At 41.4% G+C, this 17,636-nt stretch overlaps 1 protein-coding gene across 3 annotated transcripts in view; it reads left to right on the top strand.

Annotated features, from left to right (window-relative positions):
- LOC148814269 (LIM domain kinase 1-like) overlaps positions 1 to 11,731 on the top strand; it is a 57,664-nt gene extending 45,933 nt beyond the window's left edge. For all 3 annotated transcript variants that reach the window (XM_088907008.1, XM_088907009.1, XM_088907010.1), the window contains 9 exons: positions 156 to 342; positions 1,486 to 1,572; positions 3,016 to 3,147; positions 3,487 to 3,546; positions 3,980 to 4,045; positions 4,704 to 4,872; positions 5,724 to 5,779; positions 6,108 to 6,265; positions 7,413 to 11,731. In XM_088907008.1, coding sequence (XP_088763134.1) covers positions 156 to 342; positions 1,486 to 1,572; positions 3,016 to 3,147; positions 3,487 to 3,546; positions 3,980 to 4,045; positions 4,704 to 4,872; positions 5,724 to 5,779; positions 6,108 to 6,265; positions 7,413 to 7,584 — 1,087 coding nt within the window. In that variant the 3' untranslated portion in view covers positions 7,585 to 11,731. The remainder of the gene's footprint in view (positions 1 to 155; positions 343 to 1,485; positions 1,573 to 3,015; positions 3,148 to 3,486; positions 3,547 to 3,979; positions 4,046 to 4,703; positions 4,873 to 5,723; positions 5,780 to 6,107; positions 6,266 to 7,412) is intronic.
- The last annotated feature ends 5,905 nt before the right edge of the window (positions 11,732 to 17,636 follow it).

Here is a 17,636-nt window from a genome sequence, read left to right on the forward strand (position 1 = left end):
AGTGGCTTAAGATAGGGGTCTAATTGAATGGGCTTGGCTTTGGGGAATGATTGTTTCACAGTGAATTTGACTCAGGTACTGTTCGCTCCCTATGATCTCTAATGATCTTTCCTGACCCCTCTTTTACCCTCGGTCTCCTTATTCGCACTGCTCAGTCGCAGCTGCAGCATCGACAAGTCGCCCTGCTCCAGTAACGCGGCGTCGCCTCTGTCCCAGAGGAAGGACATCGGGCGCTCCGAGTCCCTGCGCGTCGTTTCCAACCGGACGCACCGCATCTTCCGGCCCTCGGATCTCATCCACGGGGAAGTGCTGGGGAAGGGCTGCTTCGGCCAGGCCATCAAGGTACCTGGGGCTCCCGACACACCGTCCGCCATGTGCATTTACAATGGAGCACGTTTCCCTCCAAGGGCCCATTGCTGGGGATGGTCTTATCTATCCAGCCTTTGTCAGGAAGCCTCTTATTCCTCTTGCTAAGGGTTGTAGCAACCTGCACAAGGCCAGACTGCACCCTGGAGGGCCTGTCAGTGTTACACATTTAGAAATAGCAATAAACTGAGCCAGACCGTGGAGTGTGGGAGGAGACTTCTCAAAAACCCTTCCAGAGGCTGGAAGGACATGCAGCCACACAGAATGCACTCCTGTCCTCAAGGGCTGTGCGGCAGCAGTGCAAACCAGCTGCCAGTCTCGCCCTCATTTTTAATCATCTTATTCTCTTACCACCTCTGTTTTATTTTTTCTGAGGTCCACCAGCCTTTATCTTTCCTTAAGCTGTATGAACTAATTATTCAGGCTGAACCTCATCTTGTCATGGGTAAACAAATATGGATTATTGGATTTATGGATTGTTATGTGTCAAAAGAACTGTAGTACGTAAGATTAACAGTAGATGGCAGCATATATATTACTTTTTCAGTCTTGCTCAATCATATACTGTACTGTAATATGCAAAGGAACAAGTAATCGGTTTATTCCATGCTGAAAAGAGAAGAAAGAAAACACAATGTTTCCACAGCCGAAACGTTGTGTTTTCTTTCTTCTTTTTTTCAGCATGGAGTAAACCAATTACTTGTTCCTTTGCAGCCTACGCATGCTGACGCAGCTACGCACCTGAACTACTGTAATATGCACTTTCTATTCCTATGTCCTGGGTGTGATGGAGATCCCTGTAATAGTAGTGTCTGGGAATGGCTATGATTTGGTTTTATTTTCAGAAAAACAGGAAGTTCTCAAATTTGCTGCAGTTTATTTTACGCTCTATAGTAAAATTGGTATATAGAAAAATTTACTTATAGCGTGACCTTAACTCAGATTATATTTTAATTTTTACATGTATGACCTAACCATACGCCTGGCTAAACCTCTCCAGGATGCCGATGATGGGCAAAAAAAAGAGTTCCAATAAGGAGTTGTTCTCGCACACAAAAACAGTTTCAGTGATTCATGATAGGTGTGAGTTTTATTGATGCTACTTCCTTTTCCTGTTAGGTGACACACCGGGAGACAGGAGAGGTCATGGTGATGAAAGAGCTGATCCGATTCGACGATGAAACTCAGAGAACCTTCCTCAAGGAGGTACAGAATGACAAGACCCCTTTCCTGGGGCACGGTGTTCAGTGTGACGAGGATAGTGTTGCTTTCAGTCCAGAAACCAGTATTTCATTGCTGCCATTAGAGCTCCTTCCAATAGACTTTGTGAGGTGTCAAGGACAAGAACAACAAAAAAAGAAAAAGGCTTTGTAGGCACAGCCCAATCCCATTCCTGCTCTCCTTCGAGGGTGTTGGCTGAAATCTATTTTCAGCTTTGTGAAGTGGCTTGGCCTGTTTATAGATCATCCATAGAACACAAATAGCCAGATTCTAAAGAATGTGGCCTGAAGAACTGAACCTGCTTTTTTTAGTAAACTTTAAAAGAAACACCTGGGCCGAGACTACATCCCACCTGCACTCAGTATTGCTTTTCTGGAGTTTTTTCTTAGTTTTGGGATGGGGTTTCTTTATAAGGCTGGAACTACATGTATGTCAGTTAACCTAAAGAGAACCTGCAAAGCTATGAAAAAATAAGACTTTTTTAAGCAAGCCTACCAGCCCGAAGTAACTCTGGTTAAGTGTGGATTTTTGTGCCATCATACATGTGATGGGTTACATCTGAATACATCTGTGCAGAAAAGCTGCCAGTGGCCCAGAAAGCTGACGTCTTCTTCTGCACACCATGTCCACATAATTGAGTTGTGTTGATGGATTAACGTTTGTAGTTGTCCATCTTTGCAAACCAAAGGTCATGAGTAGAAACTACTCATGAGTAGAAACTACATAGACATGCATTTAAAACCAAAAGCAGGAGATACTGCTTCATACAAAGGGCAGTATCAGAACCAATGGCCAGCTGCCCAGCCATGTTGAAGCAGATACCCTAGCTTCTTTTAAGCAACAGCTGGATGAGATCTTTGGATTCATTAGCTACTAGCAACCAAAAGAGGTGTAGCTGAGTGGAATGTAACCTTGTAACCACTGTAACCTTTCTAGCGTGTTGTATAAGACTTCTGAGAATGGTGATTAAGAGAATGCACTCACCAAGACAAAGGAGCTACAGTAGAGTTCTTGTAAATAAAGCAATCTTTGTGACTGCAGTTGTTCCTGCTTGCCACCTCATACACTGTATTTATGGTGTGAAAGAACCACACGCCAAACAAATTGCATAAATCCAAAACAAGGGTTAATTACCCCTGTGCAATACTATTATTATATGGCCATTCATGTGGCGTAAAGCACTGCCAAAGTTATTTTAACTGAAGGGATCTGTTCCAATAAAATAAAGAAGGAGAGAAACGCAAAAACAGGACAGCTATGTCTTCATTTTCGCCAGCACAATAACAGTGTAGCAAGAGTAACAGCAGTCAGGGGTGTTTTTTAGTGGCACTATCTAATCATTATAGCATTTCAGTGGAGAAAAAAAACGTACAAAATTAAATATGAACTGGGAGTGCTAACCCTTCCATTAACCCCTGCGGAATTCAGGTGAAGGTCATGCGCTGTCTGGACCACCCCAATGTGCTGAAGTTCATCGGGGTGCTGTACAAGGACAAGAGGCTCAACTTCATTGCCGAGTACATCAAAGGGGGGACCCTGAGGGAAATGATTAAGACGATGGTGAGTTAATGCCGTTTCTCTTAGTGCTGGCAGCCTTCGAACTAGTCTTCAGCCCCGCTCTGCCTGAGAGGCAGGTGTTGAAGTGAAACCGCTTGCTCAGAGAGTTGTGTTACTGGCTCAGTGGCTCCTGGTTGTTTCACAGTTGTTTTAACCCCTCAGCTCAATGTCTTTACAAGATGCGAAAGTAATGTAATTTGACTAATAAAATTATTTTATATGTTTTTTTTGTGCTCGTACACAGAAATACAGAGGGTGAACAATTTAATATCATACAGTATGTGAGCTCTGTAATTCCATAATGCTGAGCTCTGACTAATGGTTTTGTTTTCTCTCAATTAGGACAGCAAATATCCATGGAAGCAGAGAGTGAGTTTTGCCAGGGATATTGCAGCTGGAATGGTATGTTGATGAGAGAACGTCTGTAGCGTATCTTCTCTGTGAATGGTAATTGAACAGCATGGTACAAAAACAGAAAAGTAAAAAATGTGTTTTGAAATGATTACTCCCCATAAAGCAAGGGAAGCCCTTTCTGTGCTTTTCTGTCTTGCACTGCCCTCTTGTGTTCCTATGCACTAATTGCACACAGTGAATGCTGGTCCATCTTACTCAACGTGACCTCCAGGACTAGCTCACTGATAATTGAATGTCGCCCATCCTCAGCAATCGGTCATCTTTCTCTTGTGCAGGGCTTTCACACAGATAGAATAATGCCTCAAGGTATTTACTTTGACCTGCCAGAAATTCTTCCTTGTGCTGAAAACATGTGAAATATGCTTTTCAGAAAAGATTGAGTCACAATGCGTTACTTAACATACTACTTCTTATCTTTTAGATGTACCTGCATTCCATGAACATCATTCACCGGGATCTGAATTCCTACAACTGTCTTGTACGGGAGGCAAGTATAACATTGTCTGCACGTTTTGCTGCGTTACTAATGTGTCTGTCCCACTGTCGTCGTTTCTCTGAGTGGGTAAAGGGCTCACTCGCAAGACTGGAATGACAGGCTGTCAGGGCAGAAGTGAATTCACCTTGTTAGTTATTTTAAAAATCTTTTGGGGTGAGGCGAAGACTGAAAATGAATCTCTTACTGACTTCTGAAATAGAATGCGTGTTTAATGTTCCTGGAGAGGACAGGCCTCCTGCTGTAGTTCTGAGGAGACCCCTTGTACGCTCCACTGCTGTTAACAAATTCAGCACACAACAGAGAAATTGAGTGTATGGCAAAAGCTGTACAGCCCTTAAACTTCTACATTGGGTTAGTAATAACAGCAAAAATGCCTTTTCAGAACCCAAGGGCTCTGTACGTAGTGAGAAGAAGTGCAATAAAAAGTAAAATAAAAACTTTAACAAGAAAGTACAGAATGTAGGACAATCAGACATACTGTAGGCCCTAGTAAACAGGATATAGAAAGTTTAAGGAGGCAAAAAGAAATGGCACCAGCAGTAGAAAATGAAATTGATGGGATTGTTATTGAAAAGCCTTTTAAGTGTGAGATCTTCAGCGGAGATGTGGCGGAGAGAGCTGACGTTCCCTTCCTGGCCTCTCCCTGCAGAATAAGAGTGTGGTTGTGGCCGATTTCGGGCTGGCCCGCCTCATGGTGGAAGACAAGAACCAGGACAGGCTGTCCGCTGGGAAGCTGCCTGGGCTGAAGAAGCAGGACCGCAGGAAGAGGTACACCGTGGTGGGCAACCCCTACTGGATGGCCCCCGAAATGATTCATGGTAAGGAGGGAAGGCGGAACTCTTCTCACGGCTGAATCCTGCTGGGGACGGCGCAGAACAGCTGCTCAAAAACATGAAATGCCGCAACTGAAATGTGACACTCATTCTTTTTTAAAACTGATGCAATTATATACATAATTGGCTTTTTCAATGCTATATAATAGGTCTTCTTGTAATGAGATTTCCAATGCTGTTTCAAAAGAGACCTAAAGGTGATTAATGGTTGGCTGTACTACAATGCTTGACTCCTGTTGCCAGTGGACTGTCATATGTTACAGTATGTGAGCTGTAGAGTCCACATGTGGAAAAACATTTTCTGTTTTTGCTCATTTCAAGCTTTTGTGCAACTCAAAAGGGCTGTAGTTATCTGGGGGATATAAACCAAACTCCTTTGTGGTCTTAATAGATTATCATATCCAAATGTGTCATCTGAAAACCTTAAGTTTATTGCTGAAGGAAATGCATGTCTCATGTTGACAGATTGTACAAGAGGATGTTACTAGGCTGTGTTTTAAATACCAAAGCCAAAGAAAAGTCTTCCGCAAGCTATCTTTCTACTCTATACTAAACTAAGCTATAACAGAAAACTAAAAAAAACACGGGTGCCACAACAATCCTAACCCCTGTTCTGTGTCTCTTCAAAACACCCCTCTCCACACACTCTCAGGATGTCCCATACTGGCATTTAAAACCGGGCCGCTCTCTTCAACGAATCCAGAGAGAGACTTAATTTAGGGATACACCCACTTCCAAAAATGGATTCCCGCATGGGAGGGGAGTTAAGAAACTGAACGTAACAATGGTCACCCTTGGTACATTTTATGATGTGTATCTGACTTGTTCTCTTTCAGGGCTGAGCTATGATGAAAAAGTAGACGTCTTTTCCTTTGGAATTATGCTCTGTGAGGTGAGTGCTTTACAGCACAAACTGTGCAAGATATGTAACTTGGTGGAATAAGGACAGCCTTTCAACTAGCTTTCATTTTGTATACCGTCTTATTTTGGAACGTCAGGGTTATTTTTCATGTGTAGGTCCAATATGGTAAGAATTTAATCTGCATCAAGGGCAATGTGAAGTGCTCAGAATAGCTTTGTGGTTTCATACATGTAATTTTCAGGCACATGTAATGAAGGGAGGCTTTTCCTGATGTGGTGCCAGAGAGTACAAAGGAACCAGATTATAGCTGCAAGTCCAGATCAGTCGGCCAATGTGGTTTCCTGCTCCTCCTTTTCAGATTATCGGCAGGGTGAATGCAGATCCGGATTACCTGCCTCGGACGATGGATTTCGGCCTGAATGTGAAAGGGTTCCTGGATCGCTACTGTCCCTCTGACTGCCCCCCCTCCTTCTTTCCGATTGCTGCGCTGTGCTGCGACCTGGATCCTGAGAAACGGTGAGGGGCAGTGACACTGGTCTCTTATACCCCCTTTCCAGCCGGGCCCCTGGCAAACCTGAGCCTAGCTGAGCCTGTGCAGTGAGTTTGGTTTCGGCTGAAGAGCATGAGAACAGTCAGGAGCGCAGCAGCATAAGACAGATCTCCAACAAGAGGAAGCCATTCAATCTCATTGAGCTCAAGGTCTTGAAAGTCAAGGTATTCACTTAAGCAACAGGCTGGGTAGCTTGCTCCATACCCCCACAACCGTCTGAGTAAAGAAATGTCTCCTGTTCACTTTCATCATAAGCCTTATACCTTTTCCTGAAGACTGAATTTGCCCAAATTGTAGCGAGACATGCAGACCGGGGCAGAATTTTTCTTGTTGTCTTCTCCTACACAACCAGCTGTGATTCTCTCTCTCTTTTGCACGCCGATGGATGTAAATGGTGGTTAAGCCCGCACCCTGGCCTTACTGCCAAACCAGTACCAGAAGGCTTGTGTGGCTGGAGTTTCAGGATGTGGAAAAACTTTTAATTTTAGCTCAGGCACACCTGAAAAGACCTATAACCATATAGATAGATAATACTTTATTAATCCCGTAGGGAAATTGATGAAATTGATATGTGAAAGTCATAGTAACAGTGTTCAAGCACTTTAAGTAACAACACACCCTTATATGCTCTTTCTATTCTGCTCGTTACTACACCTTGATGTCTACTGAGGTGTAGGTGTAGAGACCTCTGACCTGCACTACTGATTCTTTGCCTGTACTGGGCTGTAGAGGCTGATAATCTGCATTCTGGTTCTTGAGATCTGAGGGTGGTCTTGTTTTCATTCTGCCCGATCTCTATATGAGTTAACTTAAAGAACTGTTTACAAGGCTTTAATCACAAAAGAGCTTGAGTTCCATGTGAAAACCAGCAACATACAGTAGTGAGTTTTCAGGACCTATGTTGATGACTCCTACATTTGGAATAGATCAGAAGTCTGTATGGGATTTTAAAGACCTACTTGATACGCTGATAATGCAGTCAGAAATTATTTTAATGGCAAATAGATGATTGTGCAGGAGTATTAATAAAGTCCTCAGCTCCCTGTAGCTGTGCAGGTTGTATATCAGTGCTTTCCATGCTGTGAATGACTGTCCATGCTGTGCTTATTTTAGACCTTCCTTTGCTAAGCTGGAGGAGTGGCTGGAGAATCTGAAGATGCACTTGGATATTCGTTTGCACCTCACGTCAGAACTGGAACAGGTCAAGCGGGCCTTCTGGGAGAACCACGCTCGCTCCGAGAACGGGCTGCATACACATCCCGAGCATCCCGAGCATCCCGAATAGCCCTGCCCTGCGGGGAGCAGGCTGGGACTAGACGGGTGTGGATCCTGTTGGTAAGACGCAGCGAGAGACCAAGCCCACGTCAGCCAGAGCTCCCCAGAATGGCGGCTGTCCCACAACGTGTAGGTAGTTAATGTTGGCACTGGTGACCACCATCGCTGTCTGCTCTGGGGAAATCTAGAACACAAAAAATATTGTTCTCTGATCTTCTGTGGTTTATAAGCAAAAGGCACTTTTACATCAGATGAACCTGGAATGTCACTTCATCACAATGGTCTTAGCCTGTTGAATGTTAGATTCCTATTCGTTACGTATTCACCTCCAGATACATATTATACAGTCATTGTCATGGATATTGTTATACTAATACTGAAATTATTGTGTGAAAACATCTGGGGAAAAACACTATATGTGTTGCAGTTGCAGATGTGTTTTCCCCAGTGTTCGTGGATCATTTGAAGGTATGCGTTTCCTACAGCCTCAGATCCTCTGTCTTCAATTGTCATTTAAAAGTTTTGACTTGGCTTTGACTTTCAACTGTAGTTTAAATGATTTGTGAAACAGCGTAATCCTACAAATTAAGGTCCCATTTATGTCTCAATGTGAGTTGAAACTGGCTTCAGATCTCATTGCAGAACACAAAAAATGTAGCATAATAAACAACAATGCATGATTGTAAACAGCCCACTTGGGTCAAAATGTAAACTTTGTTAGATATATTTGTGCTCTCTGATGTCAGTGGCACTAGTACTATCGTAAGATCAAACAGGATTCTCATCTGTAATGTGAGTGTGACTCCAGCATCAATTCCTCAGTGTCACATGCTGTGTGTATCAGTGACCTTGTCTGTCTGCTGTGACTTTAAGTCTTATAGATAAACTCTTTATGACTTTATACACAAAACATTTTGACTTTGTTTTCAGCAGAAAAAAGATGATTTTTTAACTTTTACTTTCCCTCTGGAGTTGAAAACTCCTTTCTTATGTTCAGCCCCCAGGTGACTGTATATAATCTGTTAAACATGTACAGTAAATGTTTTAAATATGATATATGTACAGAAATATTTTATATATTGATGCTTCATTGCCATATTTTTATTAAGCTATATGTAAAATAAATCTGGATTGAAAACAATATCTTGCTTGGCAATAGACATTGGCGTTTTATAGAACAAAGTGACTGCAGCACCCAGCAGCTGTTTAGTGTTGCTGCTGTCAAGGGTGAAGAGTAGAATGTAAAGAAACTGAAGGAAAGTATCGTCTAGTGTTCTGTATAGCCCTCTTTAAAGCTTTCCCCTTGTTTCAAATTGCCTGGAATTGAGGAATTTCTTGCAATGTGTTGTACGTCAGTGTACTAAAACAATATCACTTGACGTCTCAAGTCTGCACATTAGTCACAGGAGCTGCCACTCTGCATGCCCTACAGTGCAGGACTGACAACCTTTCGATCTCTAGGCTAAATTTTACTGTGAATGACACAAAAGTAACAAGTTGACTTGAGAGAAATCATCGTGCTGAGATGTGCGTTTTGCTTGTTAGTTAATGTCGGAGCTTTGCGCATCTTGAATGGGAACATTAGAAAGGAAGGATCTGAAGATGAAGGAAGCTAATTGAGGAATTCCTCAAATTAAAAATGTAGCCCCGTTCCTCAGAGGGTCTGTGTCTTGGGACCTTTGGAATATCTTTGTAAATACATGTACATTTACATGCAGCACATTGTTGGCCTTAACTAAAAGGTGAAAGAGGTGCAGAAAGCAGCCCCTTGCTCCACAGATAGGCACTAACTGTAGTTCTCACTCCAGCATGTACTCAGTATGTTCCATTCTCCTTGAAATGTTTTGAGTGTAATATACTTCTCACAGAAATGAAACTTGTGAGGTTTGATTTAGCCATTTTTAATAACATTCTGGGGGCTGGTCCTTGAATCCTGTTTTTAGGATCCAGAACCACAGCACTGCTGTTGAACTGTCTCTCACTACTCCCAAGCCGTTTCCTGTTTACAAAGCCTGATACTGTAAATATGTCTGTAAATGTCTGTGCGTGTACAATACTACTCTTTTCTCTGGGATGAGCTGCATGGCATGATGGCTAGTTGTTAGTTCTTCTACTGCTTCAAAACCAAGCTATACTTGTGAACCTTAGTAAACTTAAAACAAAGGATGGCAGGTTTGTAGGGACAACAGAGACTAGCTAAAGGAAAAGAAAACCACAGCATTGCTCTATAAATGCAACCACTGTAATCTTTCTGTAGGATTTTATTTGCACTATATTTTTGAGAACAGCCGCCCTAGAGGCATTTTTTCTTTGGTAACTGGAGAAAGATTTATCAGCGTTGGCTATTTAATGAATGCAAGTCGCTGAAGGAGCATTTCAAAAGTAAAAGTGGGTTCCAAGGAATCTTCCATTAGCAAACAGAACTGATTGCAGGTGTACTGTATTCTGCATACAAACCCATCACATGACGCTTTTCCCAACATTTAACACAGCTCTGTGCTTGATCATTTAAAGTGTTTCCAGTGTGCCTGAAAAGACACGCACTTGGCATGTTTTTCAGTTAATTCTTATTTAGTCATTTTCACTTTTTAAAAAGGAGCTTAAAAAAAGCTCTTCTTGTGTGCCTGCAATTTTTGTTTTTATTTGAATGGTGTTCAAATGGTAGAGAGAAGTTTTATGTTGGCTTTTGGTTTTCATGAAAGATAAAGCCAACGTTAATAATGTAGTTGGCTTCACTGTACATTTTGTTTTCTAGTTCTTGTATTTCTGCATTTCACCTTGCTCATAAAATAGAGGAGGCTGCAGAACAAGAGCAATCATGTATTTGTGCGTGCGCTGCAATTTGCTGATAGGCAGAGGAAAGAATCTACAAAGACCTGATTGACTCAGAATTCTTCCTCCTGCAGCTGCTGGGCTTGGAACCAGGAGAGAAGGTCGTTCTGAGAAGGTATAAGCCTGAATGTAAGACAGATTGGATGTTTTAAAGACTACATGCAATTTGTCTCTGTTTGCTACTGAAAGAAAGAAAATTTTCTCCTTGGGCCCTCCTAATGCCTGCAGACAGATCCTTTGTTTAAGATGTTCTGTGTCAAGACAGTCTGTGATACTACAGTACATGTAATCTCCACCCAAAAGTTCCACATCAGATTCCTTTTCAAGAAATCCCCAACTTTCATTGCCTCTTGAAGAACCACTGTAGGCCTTCCTTTATTAAAACCATTTAAAGCTCCCAGTCAGAATGGGAATCTCAAGATGTTAAACCAAACATAAATGTGCAGGAGTAACATTATGATGGTATGTTATGCCAAAACATACCTTTATTTTACCAGTAATATCCATTGAGAACAAATTCTCATGAACAGTGACAGCCCTCATACCCAATTCCACAGCAGGGCATGGAGCTCTCAAGGAAGCATCAGGTATTTCATTCACCTGTGCTTTGAACCTGCAACCACTCCATTCCGGAGTCCTAACCACTAGTCCATGCTGGTGCCAGAACTGTTTGTCAGGATTGTTTTGGAGAATGTCTTTTTGGATACCAGCTCCTTTGGATACCTGCTCCTCTGCTACGTTTTACAAACAAGTCACTACGTTGCCCAGAGCTCTCTGAAGTTAACACAAGGTTAACTAAATATGAGAACCTATATATGAGAAGGCTTCACAACATTATTTTAAATCAGCATCCGTTGGCTTTCACGCCTTAAAAAAATTCCCCTCTGTTTAGAACTCTTCTATGTTTTGCAAAGCTTGCTATTTTTAAAGAGCGTGTTGCCACAGTTCTTCTTTACAAAGGACCATTACCTCTGAACATAGCTGTGCCTTTGTTTTAAGCTAGCCTTGCCAACGACTTGTAGCTAGTTTGTTTTAAATTATTTTATATGATAAATACAAGCCTGTATAGATTTTTTATCATTGCTAATATCTGGTTTAATTACATTCTGTCCAGTCTCTTGTATCATGTTTTGTATGTATCATATCTTTGTGGTCTTTTTATTATCTGTGAAATATAATTTTTTATTGTTCTTATTTAATTTTTTTTTTTTTACACAAGCTGTGAAAAACATTCTGTGCACTTTAATCCAAGAAGTGAACCTTGAGAGTCTATGGAGATGACTCTGTATTTCACTGGAGCTGGAATAAAATGGCCCATTCCCTCAGATCTTTTGTCTCTGTGTTGGTTTGTCTGTTTTTAATCCTTACAGTTTCACAATAAAGTACACAGGGCTTGGAACAGTTCTAATTTTTACATTACATAAGCTTTCTTAACCCAAGGATTATGTTATCACATCTTAGTGGCTTTCCTGGTTTCTTCTTTCTTACCAATACATTTGCATTCTGTTTTTTGCTGTAGGCTTAATGAAAGTGTAGTCGTGCAGTATTTCTAACCCAAATGTCCTCAGCAAATTCTGCACAATGCAGGAGACGTATTTAATGAAGACAAAGGAAAAACTGGCCTTTAAATTTGCTGATCCAAATTCTCCTGGAGAACCTGCAGCCTGTGCTAAAAGCTCTAAGATTTCAGAATTGCATTATGAGATTTGCAGGCATGCACTTATTGTTTACATGGATGTTTTTCATTACTTAGGTATTTGGTTGTTTGTTGATATATTGCTATTGCTATGTTGATATATTGCTATACTGTATATAGCAATATACAGTAGAGTAGCAATATTCAATTTACCACTTTTCATCTAAGGATTTTGCACTTTGAGTAGGTGATAGGGAGACGAAAGAACCATCCATCCTTTTTCATTAACTACTTGGTTCTTAGCGGTTAATGCTACTTAAATAAATGCTTGCAGTGGGACTTACTACTTGCACTGTATATCTGCTACCTGATGCTAAGTCTTACATTTATTTAAGAAGGGGGGATACACAGGAAAGGGGTATTTACATTAAACAGGATGCTCAAATTGCCGAATTAGCATTTCTGCAAGAATGTTCACTGGGTGTTTCTTTTTCGCCTATGTAAGACTTTCCTGTTTATAAAACTGGTAATTATAAACAATTTTAGAGACGTATGTGCAAAATGTCATTTTGATTGCAGCTGTATGAAGTATTGTGACTGTTCGACTGTAATTATCTTGGTTTTGCTCATCCTGACAGCCATTTTATACTTTGTTCAACCACGCTTCCGTAGAAATACCAAAACTTTAATAGCACTTATGGAGAGAACATCCAGTTAGGAAACGGACATTCGGAATTTTAATGCGTCCTAATAAATTTTCACTACCTCTGTCGTGAGTGAATATCAGTCCTTTGTGAAAAGTAAATGAACTATGTCGTTCTTGTTCTTTACGTCATCGCCTGACGGCAGCTGTGAAGTGTCCATGTGCTGTTGTTTTCATTCCGCCGGCGGGGCACGCCATCCCTTGTGACGTCACTCCAGTCTGGCAGTGCAGTTCGGCATTTAAAAAGCTCGCCTTGCCCTCCAGTGCATTCAGTACAGTGTGGAGCTACTGCAGGAAAACGCGCACAGGCAGGGGGAAATCTGAGCCGAGCGTTTGTACAAAAGCCCACAGGCTAGCGGGGCTTCTGTTAATCGCCATCTGGTGCGTCCAGCGCCGTGCAAACACGGAGGAATTACAGAAGTCGCATAAACCGCAGAATTCCGCGCGATTACTTATAAAAATAACCGAGAGTTTTCAGGATGGAGAACACCTCTTCCAACAGCAGGTTTAGAAGCCAAATGTTCAATCACGGTAAGTTCAAATTGATGTTTTTTTTTAACTTAATAATCAATTTTGCATGCAGCCTTCCAAACGTTTAGTTTTAGGTTTGAATCAAGAACTACCGATAAGCACTTGGAATAAAAATGTTAATTTCTTCCATTTCGTCTTCGCCACCTTAAATCCTCTCTGGATGCTTTAAATATTTAATATTGTCTGAGCTGTGTGGAGACAATTCTTTAGTGATTTAATTATTTTGGCGCATTGGTTCTCGGCCAATAAGCTTAAGTAGCTTGTTTTCACAAATCGAACACTTTGTTTTTATTTCAATGAGGGGGAAAAAAAACTTTCCAGTGTGGATGAACACTGTAAGGTCAAAGAAAAGGCTGTCAAACTGAGGTGCAAAGATACATTACATCCCCGGTACTTGCAGAATCGGAGAATACAGGTTAATTATGTCTAATGTAGCAGATAATTACAGATGTTTGCTTATTAACTCTTGACATTTCGAGTCCTCGACAGCCAAATCTGTTTTACAGACTTCATTAGTCAATCCTATTTAAATGGGTGGCCATAACGATCTTAATTCAAAAGCCTTTATACTTTACCAAGCGCTATTTATATTACATGGCCTCTGGAATAAAATTAAACGCGCTGCGTACCTTGCGGTTTCGGTGAATATTGAGGTCAGGTGTCACGTTTGAAAATGGAGATTTTGATGGGGACAGTTGGAAATCTGTGTTAGGTCAGCTGTTGCGTTCCTAGATGAGCACAGAAAATAAGGATTCAACGTTATTGTGCCCTCTCACTCCTAAGGGTGTGGAGTAGTTTTGTGAAGTAGGTTATTATTAAATTGCACACTTACCTAGTCTTGGCCATTGCCCTTCACAGCACAAATCCAGCGTGGCCAGACTGTCTTGGACAGAGCTACCATCCAACAGGTGTTCAATTATCCATTGCTAAACAGGTGCCTTGATCAATTAAGTGATTTAAAACTCGTTTGGAAAGAAAATACCAATCCCCTGTCACTCTCAAGGACCTCGGTTGTCAATTTGTTAACTGAACCAATTTACTTTTAGACAATTTTGTAACTTGTTTGTTCCAAGGCTTTACAATCTGGATTAAAGGATCTAAGACCCAGTGGACTGTAGCTTTCCATGACCTGGCTTGGTCTCCGGTTTGGGGAGTCTCTACAGTAAATCTGAAGTACATACACTTGACAGAAGTTAAGAGAACTCAATTAGTGAGCTACCGTATGTCACAAATTGAGGTTATGCCTTTCACATAATGTGTTCTGAAAATATCCCATAAACGATTGCTATAAAGGAAAAGATAGTGACATACTTTTAAAAAATGTAATGTTGGTGGATGGCATCTTATTTTTTATCATTTTATGACACATTTATGATGTCAAGGCTTCTCAGATGGGATGTGTGCTAGGCAAGTGGTTTATTCCCAAAGGAATAGAGAAATGCTTTTTTCCTCCCAAGCATGCATCTGTATTTTGAAGTGTTGGAGAAAAGCCTAATGGCCGAGAACAGGAGGCACTGTCTACACAAGAGGTTTGGGAGTATGGGACAAACTATCCACATTGTAGAAACTTAAACCAGGACCTGGTGGAGACTTTCAAGAACTGTCTTGACCAAATTCTTGGTTGAATTGCAGTCGCTCCTACCTAATGGGCAGTTTGTACTCCTCTCATTTGTAACATTTCTTATATTCTTATGAATATTAAAGATTCGTCTTAAGCCAAAACAGTCCCTGATTTACATTCTCAAATATTTTTTGATATCGTTACACAAGTCCACTGTTTAGCAATCTGCCTACTTGTTTGAAAGAAAGAGCCGCAGTCAGACCCATATAAAGCAGTCTGTGTAAGTTCAAAACTTTATAACCAGACCCAACACATTCACTTACCCACAAAGACCCAGCTAAATCAGTCTGATGTGGTTCTAGAAAGCCTTTCATTACAAATACAATTACCTGTCTTCATCTCCAGTGGTGATAATTGTAAGTGAAGTAAATTACTTGCCAGTGCGGTTACCTTTAATTACGAAAAGCTGAAATCCGTCTTGCAAGTGGAATTTAACAGTGTGAGCATTTGCTTCAAGCTGTTCAGTTCACTAACTGGCCTGCTTTCAGGACTGTTCCATAAAGTGTTGTAAAAGCACTGAGGACCAAAGCAGAAGAATATAACACCATTATAGAATAGATCCACAATGTACAGGTATGAGAAATAAGAGCTATGCAGTGTGAATGAAAGGTCATCTTCCTTTGAGCTGTCACTGCCATGTTGTGAAGTTGAAACACACAGGTGACCTTGGTCCACTGGCCAGCTGCAGATTACAGATGTGATGCACGATGGCAGTTTTCTCAACGGATAGTCACCCTCCACTTCAGGCTGTGGAATTTGCAGCTGGTGAGCTGCTAGTTCTCCAAGCCCATTATGAGAACTTTAATTGCCTTAAACAAAACAATTGACCTGCAATTAATATAAAGCACATAGGCACCATCACATTAAAATAAAGGAAAATCATGTCAGGCCTATCTGCACCTTCCTCCTTCCTAACATTCAGAAATGAATGTCCTGGATGTGGCTAGGGCCCCATGTGCTCTTGTTTATATCCTGCTGCTTGCAGGTGATGTCATCACTGGGTGACATCATTCCCGTACTGATAATGCTTTTGCCCAGAGCCTGTAGCTGAGGAGTGGAACGCTGAGGGAGCAGTGTGAGACAGCCAGCAAGGCTGAGCTTCCATCTGCTCTCCCCCCTCCCATCCCCACAAACACCTCTCCCCCTCCCACCCAGCACAGCACATACACACAGCTCCGTGCAAACAGAGAAGCCCAGTACTGGCCAGTCAGTCCATCTCAGCGAACACAGAGAATAACAGGCTTTACATTGAGATTAAGTCCTTGTAGGCAGCTGGGAAAATGCACCGCCTGGCATCCAGCAGCAGGTTTCGGAACCTGCACAAGGGTAAGTAGTATATTTGTTACCTGGGACTGCGGATATGTTGCACGTCAGAATTCTGTCTGGCTCTCAGTTCAGAGTCCCTAATTTTGGTATTGATAAAAGCTGGAAATGACAAATGCAGCAAAGCCATGCATAAATAAATAACGTAAATACTTTTCTGTTGTATTTAATTAGAAACCTGCCTCTGTAATAGATGAGGCAGGCCTTGTGCTGTGTGTTTGTTTCACTGAACCACACGTATGGGTTCTATTCGAATCATTATTAAACGTTAATGTACTGTACTATATATTCCAGTCTGCAGTATGACTGGGTATTACACTGCAGCAGTTCTTTATCTTAATGCACACTACCCCCAGCTTAGTTTAGCTGTCAGCTTATTTTGGAATCTAGGCCTGCTAATTAGGGAAATGGAACCTGTTTGACCAGGCAAAGCTGATGTATCGCGACTCCCAGCCGAATGTGAAATCTGGCTTGTCGCAGGCTGTGGAGGGCAGCTCTGTGGATCGTGATGGCGCAGTGAGTTTTCGGCTGAAATAACGGTCCGAAGTGGTTGTAGTGGTTGCAGATCCAGCCTTTTCGAGTACATGCTGCTTTCGCCCAAAACTTTGCTCTGGCCCATTGTAACAGAGTGGGTTTCTGCATGTAGGACAACGATAACTACAGAGTCCTCCTGACTCTTATCCTCTTTATTATTGCATTTTCTTCCGATTTATTTTTTTACTGTTAGGAGATTTACTCCTCCTATATAATTTTACTTATTTTTTATTGTTTTGCTAAAATGTATATAGAGTGAATGCAGGGGGGGTTTACTAGTATAAAATGTGAGTAAACTGGTATTGTTTGTTTTTAAAACCTTTTTTAATGACATGGCTCTTGTTTATTCTGCTGTGCTTCTTCTTGGACATCTGTTCTCTGCTGTAAAGTATCAGGTTGGCTTTGCTTTTAAAGTTCCTGGGTAGTCATCAAGGCTGTGGGGTTTAACTTGAAGTGTCTCAGTTCAGAAATAGTACACTGTGCTGCCCAAACCACTCCTACTGATGCAGACAAACACACTTTCTCACACCCACACACACAGTTGCAAGTGAGAAACGACAGGGAGCTTAGAGCCCCAACTGTGAGACCTACTCTTCTGCCAACAACTGCACTTCTTTCATAGACCTGTCATGTTTTGCAAAGTTGTTAACATCCTGAACAAGGACAAATAAGGCCACTTACATTTTCTTGTATAATTAAAAAATACCACAAGAGAGAGCAATCACACAAATTAATTAAAAGCTATAAATTAACACTGTCCTGTTTTTTTTTATTTTTAGATATCTTGGTATTTTAATCGGTTTAAGCATTCAAATCTGGATTTCAGCTGGCTCAGTTCTTACCCCAGCCTGTTCTTGTGAGAACAAAAAAGGAATTAGTTTG

This window comes from Atractosteus spatula, chromosome 27 (assembly GCF_055471065.1).
Source record: "Atractosteus spatula isolate fAtrSpa1 chromosome 27, fAtrSpa1.hap1, whole genome shotgun sequence".
Lineage (NCBI taxonomy): Eukaryota > Metazoa > Chordata > Actinopteri > Semionotiformes > Lepisosteidae > Atractosteus > Atractosteus spatula.